At 41.5% G+C, this 9,361-nt stretch overlaps 1 protein-coding gene across 1 annotated transcript in view; it reads right to left on the minus strand.

Moving 5' to 3' along the window:
* Positions 1-8,490, minus strand: part of GAS7 (growth arrest specific 7) — a 306,684-nt gene extending 298,194 nt beyond the window's left edge. Inside the window, exon 1 of the mRNA XM_044676359.1 lies at positions 8,308-8,490. Within this exon, the coding sequence (XP_044532294.1) occupies positions 8,308-8,490 (183 nt within the window). The remainder of the gene's footprint in view (positions 1-8,307) is intronic.
* Between the last annotated feature and the right edge of the window lie 871 nt (positions 8,491-9,361).

A 9,361-nucleotide genomic window follows, 5' to 3' on the forward strand; every position in this document is an offset into this window, starting at 1 on the left:
TCTTGTTGTTTGTTCAGTCGTATCCCACTCGTTGTAAACCTATAGACCAATATTGTATATGGATTTTCTTGACAAAGATACTGGAATGGTTTGCCATTTTCTTCTCTAGTGAATTAAGTTATGTGGTTTGCCCAGAATCACACAGCTAGAAAGTGTCTGAAGCCATATTAGAACTCAAGTTTTTCTGACTCCAGGACTAGTGCTATATCCACGATGTCACACTTAACTGCCTCCATATCTGGATATAGTAAACATTAAAAGGAAGAGAGGTTAGGGGCAGCTGGGTAGCTCAGTGGAGTGAGAGTCAGCCCTAGAGACAGGAGGTCCTAGGTTCAAACCCGGCCTCAGCCACTTCCCAGCTGTGTGACCCTGGGCAAGTCACTTGACCCCCATTGCCCACCCTTTACCAATCTTCCACCTATGAGACAATACACCGGAAGTACAAGGGTTTTAAAAAAAAAAAAAAAAAGGAAGAGAGGTTGCTAAAAGATAGTGGTACAGAAAAGAAAAAGTTCTGTACAAGTTGGGGTTAGGAGAGGGATCTAATAAGTCTCCTTGACTTCAAGGAGATGGAAGAAGTCCATTATGAATGGCAAGTTTGTTAGCAATAGAATGGGAGATCCTAGGGGGTAAATGGACAAGGGGAGGTAGAGATAATATAGATAGATAGGTAGAAGGGAGGAGGGTGCAGTATCAGAGGAAGTAAGCTGTTCCCTAAGCAACTTATGACTCTGAATCATAGGAATTCAGAGAGCTAGACGTAGGCTAATACTGTCCAACCCTTCCCAGGAGCAAAGATAATGATGTTTTGATCCTTACTCCCTAAGCAAGAGGATGAAAGTGGCAGCACTGGGGCATTAAAGGCAGGAGTTTAAGACTCTGGGTGGGCCTGAATCTGGGGTCTGGCAGTTTATAGAGAATTAAAACACAGTAGATTTCCTTACAATTGAATCCTTTTTGGAACCAAATGAAATAATGAGTCACATTAGTTTCTATTTTGTTTTTATTTCTAACTTTGTTTTTGATGCAAAATTTTTTACTTTTGACTGTTTTTGACCAAAATCCATTTGTTAACAGATTAGTCACTTATCTTATTACAAAATCACAGAATTCCTATGACTTGGATACAAATGACTTTGTTGTTCAGTCCTGTCTGACTCTTCATGATCCCATGGACCACAGCAAAGCAGGTCCTTCTGTCCTCCACTATCTTTTGAAGTCTTTCCAAGTTTCAATAACACTATCTCATCTTTTGCCATCCCCCTTCTCCTTTTTCTTTCAGACTTTCCTAATATCAGGGTCTTTTCCAGTGAATTCTGTCCAGTGAATTCTTATTATGTGGTCAAAGTATCTAAACTTCAGCTTTAATATCTGACCTTGCAGCAAGTAGTCTGAATTAATTTTCTAAAGTATTGACTGATTTGATCTCCTTGCTACCTAAGACAGTGATGGGCAAAACTATGGCCCAAGAGCCAGATGGGGCTCCCTGAAATGTTCTGTCTGGCTGTGGACATTATTCCTAATATGACAAATACAATGAGTAGGATACAATACAATGAAACTTCAAAAGAGTTGCCTTAGGAATAAAGAACTGGAGGAATTCCATGTGAACTGGAAAGACCCCCAGGAATTGATACAGAGTAAAAGGAGCAGATCCAGGAGAACATTGTACACAGAGACTGATACACTGTGGTACAATCGTACATAATGGACTTCTCTACTAGCAGCAATGCATATATCCAGAGCAAGGCTGAGGAACTTATGAGAAAGCCACATTCAGAGGAGAAACATAGAAGAAAACAACTGCTTGAAAAAATAGGATGATGGGGATATTATTGGGGATGTAGACACTAAACAATAACTCTAGTCCAATTATCAATAATATGGAATTAGGTCTTAATCAATGATACATGTAAAACCCAGTGGAATTGTGTATTGGCTAAGGTGGGGGTTAGGGGAATTAGGGGGAGAGGGAAAAAACATGAAACATGTAACTATGGGAAAATATTCAAAATAAAAATTTAATTTAATTTAATTTTTAAAAAAAGAAAGAAAGAGTTGCCTTAGAAACAGACTAACAGATGAGCATTTTCTTTCCTTTGGCCTCCTCTTTAAAAAGTTTGCCCATCACTAATCTAAGAGACTCTCAAAAGTCTTCTCCAGCACTACAATGTGAAAGTATTACTTCTATGACACTCAACTTTCCTCATAATCCTACTTTCACAGCCAACCATATGTATGATCTATCCTCAAAGGACATAGAATTGCTTTTTGGGGGCCTCAGTTTCTTCATAAGTAAAATGAAGGGCTTTGACTAAATAGCCTATAAGTTTTTCTCTAAATCTTCAATTCATTGACCATTACAGATATACCCAGGATGGATGACCTTGGTTTTTTCAATGTTTGATCAAGCTCTAAGCACTACATAGCACATGCTTCTACTATTTTTCATGGCCATTGAAACAAACTGCTTTCATCAGCCCCTTCTACTGGGGAGCTTGGAATGCTTGGGATAGACATCCCCCCCAAATCACCTACAGGATTGAGGTCTGTTGGTTATCCTCAACTTTTTTTAGCCATGTGCTGAGATGATTTTAGTGAGATGTGGTTCCTGTGCATGCTATTAGCTTTTTGGAACCACAGGTGAGAGTTGGATGGCAGGTAGACACCAAAGGTGAATAAGCAGCCCTGAAAAGTGCTGAACAAGAGCTCACGCCAAAAGTGCTAGTCCTCTCTGAACACCCCCATACACCTCAAAGTCATCCACTATATCCTGGGACTTCGACAGTCATCTTGACTTTTGTCCTGCCACTGGACTTCAGTGACTCTAGAAGAAAGAGTGAGGCTAATGAGTGCCTCTCTTAAATCCTATTCACTCACAAGTCATCACCTTCATGATGTCACTGGCCTGCTTTGAAAATGACAGATGAACAACAGATAGATATACCTCTCTCCCAAAATTATGTCCAAGATATGAGCAAGTCTGATGGAAAAGATCTCCATGATCTTTTCATAGAAATAGAAAACCAGAGAAGTGACTTGTTTAAGGTCATACAACAAGTTAGTAACAAAACTATAACAACCTCATTTACTAATTTTACATTTGGTGTTATTTCTATTGCATCCCTCTAGCATCCACATTTTTTAAAACCCTAAATTTCTGTCTTAAAATAGATACTAAGTATGGTTTTCAAGGCAGAAGAGCAGTAAGGGCTAGGGGCAATTGGGGTTAAGTAACTTCCCTAGGTTCATATGGCTAGGAAGCATCTGAGGCCAGATTTGAACCAGGATTTCTCATCTCTAGGCCTGGCTTTCTATCCAATAAGCCACCTAGTTAACCCCAGCCATATGTTCCTTTAATAAATCAGGGATGTATAATTTCATCCATGCAATAAATCAAGCCCTGATTGGTATTTACTGATTTCTAAGATATAAATGTTCAAGCTGATAATTTAACAATCCTTCCAGTATGAGTTGGCTCCAATATATCCTAAATAGTCTTTCATCATGGCCAAAATTGAAGCTTTTCTTATATGTCTTGTGCTGGCTAGGGGCAGCTAGGTAGTACAGAAAACAGAGCATTAGGCATGAAGTCAGGAAGACTGAGTTCCAATCTGGCCTCAGACACTTACTAGCAATGTGACCCTGGATAAGTCACTTAATCCTGTTTGCCTCAGATTCCTCATCTGTAAATGAGCTGGAGAAGGATATTACAGATTAGTATCTTTACCAAGAAAACTTCAAATGGGGGTAATGATGAGTAGGATGACTAAAACAACTGAACCACTACAACACCTTATGCTGACTTGTCCTGAATTTGTTTCATATTATTTGCCTGTGGTTCATTGCAATTCTAAGTGTCACATAATAGGTACCCATTGATTTGACATGACAGTCCAAACCACAGCAAGGTTTAGGGACTTTGAGACTGAAGGAGCCCCAAGAAACCAACCTCAAGTGTTACAATGGTAACCCCACCAAAAGGTTCTACTAATTCAATCAGGGACATTTATAGTTTTGGACATACAAATTCTGTTTTTAGAAAGAATATTTCTGAATACTACTTCAATACTATTGAAATAAGGCAAAGTCCTGTCTCTGCATGTAGTTTCATCTGTTCAGAAACTGCTAAATAAGCAGATAAAGGAGGGCAGTTGTGAAAGTGGACTTTATTAGTCAGTGAGAATGGACAGAACAGTATAGACCACCTTATGAGAGGCTTCTAAAGATTCCCAAAACATTTCATTCGACACATGAAATGACAATTTTAGCTAAACTTGCATAAGCTACCCTCTTGATGAAAATCAGTAGTTCAACTTGCTAGGTAGAATTATTTTACATGCTGTGAGAAGGGACTTTTCTGAATTTTTTTGCTGGGAATGCAAAAAAATTTAGCTCTACCGCTGCTAGGAATTAGGAAGGAAGCATCTGGGTTTTCCTGATGCAGTGGAAGTGTTCTAGACTTGGAGTCAGATGATCTGGGATAGAATTTGTGATTTGACACTAACTAGGTCACCTTTGAGTTTCATTCAGAGAGGCAAAGACTTACAAGTATTCGGATCTCCAAAATGGAGAAAATTTTTTCCCCTGTCTCCCTCACAAAATCATTGTAGGGATGAGAGAAAATATCTGAGAGTATTGCGGAATAACAAATAAATGTAAGCTAATTTTAAGTATTAATGGTGGCAGGGAAAAAAATTAAACAACTCCTAGCTAAATACAGAGAGGTACTAAGGAAGGTTGGATTCAGTGAAATAGGTTATAATAAAAACATCTTGGGGCTCTCTAACAGAAGACCAGGCAAAAAAGCATAGCATGTTAATAACACTTGTTGCCAATCTAAGGGCTTTTTTGCAGAGACATAACAGAGAATGATCATGAAATTGATGATTGTTGCTTTAATGCCAGCTAGAGTGGGCAGCTGGGAAATTGACAGAACTGACATAGGCCAGTCTGACTTGCAGGAATCAGAGATGAGGTGGCAGGCTGACCTTGTGCTTGAAAGGTAGGGTTTTCAACTGGCATTGAAAACTCAAACACGAGAAAGTTGCCCGAGTACATAAGGTGGAAGAAAATTGAATACATATTGGAGTGTTCAGTGACAATCAACTACACAGTTAAAATCATTATCAAGAACACTTTTTTTTGAATACAGATAATACCCCCAATTAACACTGATATGAATGGGAATTGATATCCATTCTACATGTTTTCTACAAAAGAAATACCTAATGGGGCAGCTGGGTAGCTCAGTGGAGTGAGAGTCAGGCCTAGAGACAGGAGGTCCTAGGTTCAAACCCGGCCTCAGCCACTTCCCAGCTGTGTGACCCTGGGCAAGTCACTTGACCCCCATTGCCCACCCTTACCAATCTTCCACCTATGAGACAATACACCGAAGTACAAGGGTTTAAAAAAAAAAAAGAAATACTTAATATACTGTACACAAGACCATGATTTGACCGAGAGTCTAACTAAATGTAGTGAAATGCTTCATCCATATGCTTACCAATTGTTTATTAAGCCTCTTCACTACTTGTGTTGCACCTTAGTAGTTGCAAACATTGGGAAATATATGAGAAATATGAACATTAATAAGACTTGGTACCTGTCCATTAGGAGTTCATAATCTAGTAAGGAAGGGAAGATATACACATAGAGTAGAGAGCAGTTAAGTGTAGAGAAAAGGAACAAACTCTAAGAGTTGAGAGAAGAAATATTCAGAGAGTTAAATAATGATTGCAGATTTGCCATGTGAAAACTTGCATTGGTAACCTCACTATATGCAACACAATATGTACATCAATAGACTGCTTTTATATGAAAAAAGTTTGGTGAAGAAGTAAAAAAGGAAAATTTGTTTCTGGATGAGTTAGTCTCCCAAATTGGACCACCTATTTAAAAAAAAAAAGTTAGTAAAAATCAATTCCTAAGAAGCTAGCAACTTCCTGAGTGTAAGTTTGTGGCTGCCTAATGAGCTCCATCATCCTCAAATTGACAATATCTTTCAGAAGTAAAACCCTTGACTAATGCTACACCATTTCGTACCTTCCCAAAACAAAGCTCAGTTTAACTGGGCTAAACCAAATTCTACCAACCAAATTTCATCATGAATATTTTCTTGAAACTGGTAAGATCCAGAGGAACTCCCAAACCATGGGACTTCTACCAAAGTTTTCAGAAACAATGAGACTTAGCATAGATTTTTTTTTTTTAAATTAAGACATACTATCCCTTGTGATCTAAACCTCAGGGAAGAAAATTGCCAGGATGAAGATACCTCAAAATTCTAAAATTTCTATAGTTACATGCTTTCCATATTACAATGTCATGTCAAAGTACATTATTTGAAATGGAGTATAATTACATGTATTCTATAATGAAATCATATATTTATTAAACCTCTATTACCTGTAAGGTATCATCATAGGTACAGTGGAAGATAGAATGACATTTCCTTCAAAATATAGGATAAGCAAGTTTCTAAATAGGGGCCTTACTAACAATTTATGCAACCTCTTGCCCCTGCATACACCAGTAGAACTACCAAAACTTTATTTGTTTGAAATGAATTCTTAGTATTAATGTAGAACTGTACTGAATCAGAAGAACTATCTTTCTCAATGTTTTTGTATAGCATTTGGCAGGTTTTTAGTGGGAATTCTGTAATATTGGGATCCTAAACTAAAAGAGGCATCAGAGGGGAATTTAGAACCCTATCTTTATTTTATAAATGAGATAACTAAGACTCAGAAAGGTTGACTGATGCTTCCATGTGTCACAGGTTTATACAACTAACAAAGACTGGGCTTGAACCCTGTTCCTTTGATTTAAATCTAGACTTTGCATCCCACTGATTCATTAATTAAATGATCACTGATTTTAGTCAAGTATTAGACAGCAAGTTAATAGCTAACATCTGTAGAGTGCTAAAGATTTGCAAAGCATTTTACATATACTATCTCCACTGATCATGTATCCTACTTGGCAAAATCATAAATAATTTCATGTTCACAACTCTCCTGGGATTTGCCTTTTTCAGATTAGAATGATCTAATGAAAGCCATCAAAATGTTACTGTGACAAGAACACTGAAATTGGAATCAGAGGACCTAGATTTGACTCCTAGTTCCACTCTTGACTATTTGTAAGACCTTCAGCAAGTCAGTTTATCTCCCTGGGCCTCAGTTTCCTGTTCTGTAAGTTGAATATTGGACTAGCCATTTTGTAAGGTCCCTTTCTACAGGATCCTGATGAAGCTTTCAAAATTATTTTATCCCATTCTTGTCCTATGTCCATGACCATCAACCAGTGAGTAATTTGGATAAAATAGAAGAATATCTATCAGTAAAACAAAAATCAGGAGAACTCTACTTAGTTGGAATTAACAGCCCTCATTAATGTCAGGAGTATCCTGGTATCACTTAGTACCCCAAGTCACTTCCTTACTCTGAGTCTAGGCTGGTCCTTTTTTTGGAAGGTAGGGGAGGACTAGGACATGGCTGGTTGTTGTGATGAGTATTAATGCCTACTGGATGAACTCCAGATGGTAAGCTATTGCTGCTGATGCTCATGGCTCTCAAGCATCAAACAAGCCTGTAACTCACAACTGACCTTACAACACCCAGTGGAAATCTCGAGGCCCTTTTTTGGTTCCCTACCAAGCTGTGCACTCTCCACTTTAAAGTTTGGTCTGTCCCAGAAGGTCTTACTGCAGGACTGCATAAGTCTATTTCTTGGAAGGGTTCTGACCAGAGAAAACCCAAACCGGACTCGAGGAAGCTGGCTCGGTCCCGAATTCAGAACTTTAAGTTTTCATTTAATTCAATGGGAAGAATAGCCCCAAAAAAAAGCAGGAAGAGGGAGAGTATGAGAGAAGAGGAAGAAGGCGCTGTCTGTGTATAAGAAGAGCAAAATGGGAGCGAGGACAAGGCTCGAAGGCTGAGCACACCATTCCCAAGACAGAAAAGCGCTGCAGGGGATTTGGAGAAGAGCAGGCTGCATTCCGTGCTCTCACCCCACTTAGTTCAGTTCCTCCAGCCCTCCACCCCAACCCCAGTTCCCTAATACAAAGCTCTAAGTTGGTCAGGCAGGAACTGACCAAGGGAGGCACTGAGCCTGAACACACCCCCAGCAGTGTCTCTCCCGGCTACTGGCACATCCTTATACTGGCGCTCACAGTGGTGGAGCGGTTGGTGCTTTGCCATCCTCGACGCTGGCTTCGGATTTGGATGGGACTAGAGAGGCCGGTTCCCTGTCCTTCTAGATAGAACCCCTTAACCCCACCCGCGCCCAGCCCCACAACCTTACCTCTAACAATTGCACATAGCTTGCGGGGAACCAGCCACGGAGTCCGTCCTCTTTCTGCCCTTCCCACCAGCCCCCGTCAGGGACTTGCAGCACCGTGAGCACCTCTCCGGCGTCGAAGCGAAGCCCCTGACGGTGCCGCTCCCCTGTGAAGGGGTACAGTGTTTGGCAACGAGAGCCGGACATGGCTCTGATGCCTGAGGCTCACAGAGCAGCCTGCATTGCTCCTCAGGCCGGAGCAGTGGGCAGCAGGGCACAGCAGCCGAAGCCCTAGGCGAGGGGATTCCTTCGGAGCCTCTAGCAGTCACGGGCTCAGAGAACGCCTAGGTTCTTGGGTTCCACAGGTTTCCCGTGCCCCACGGTCCCGGCTGCAGATGCTGTCTGTCTCAGGCTCGATGCCTAGCTGGGCGTTGGGTCTGCGTTCTAAGACCCAGAAGGGAAGGGAGGGAAGAAGAGGAGGTGGAGAAGAGAAGAGGACTCCGGCGTGGAGCTGGAGCTGGAGCTGGAGCTGGGTGGCCGTGCTCGGTGACGCCCCCGGGCTGGGCTGCCTTTGAGCTCACAGCTTCGAGCTTCGCTCGGGAGGGGGCAGGGCCGAAGAGTAGGAGCCTGTGCTGCTTCGGGGCTTGGACTCCTTAAAGAACTTCCTAGGGACCTGGAACCCGGGCTGGAGCAAACAGCGGACATAGCCGGGGCTTCCCTACCACGCGGAAATGCGCAGCTCTCCCGAGAGGTGTGTCCCAAAACTGCGCGGGCCAGCAGGGACTGCTCTTGAGGCCCAGAGAAGGATCATCAGTCTGGGGAGGGACGCTGAGAGAAGGGGGACTGAGCACACCCAGAGAGCCGGCAGGGAACGCAGAGATTAGATTATGGAAGGGAAGACGGATAAGTCCAGGAGAGTGCTGGCTACACCAAAATGATACTGGGCACTGTACTATTTGGGGGATCAGTTGGCCTCAGTTGAACGTCCTCTCCAGTTATTTTTTTAAAGGTCTCATACTTCTTTCTAAGGTATCATTAATACAAAATCACCACATCCACAAAGCGGTTAAACACTTGG

Source organism: Gracilinanus agilis, chromosome 4 (assembly GCF_016433145.1).
Source record: "Gracilinanus agilis isolate LMUSP501 chromosome 4, AgileGrace, whole genome shotgun sequence".
Lineage (NCBI taxonomy): Eukaryota > Metazoa > Chordata > Mammalia > Didelphimorphia > Didelphidae > Gracilinanus > Gracilinanus agilis.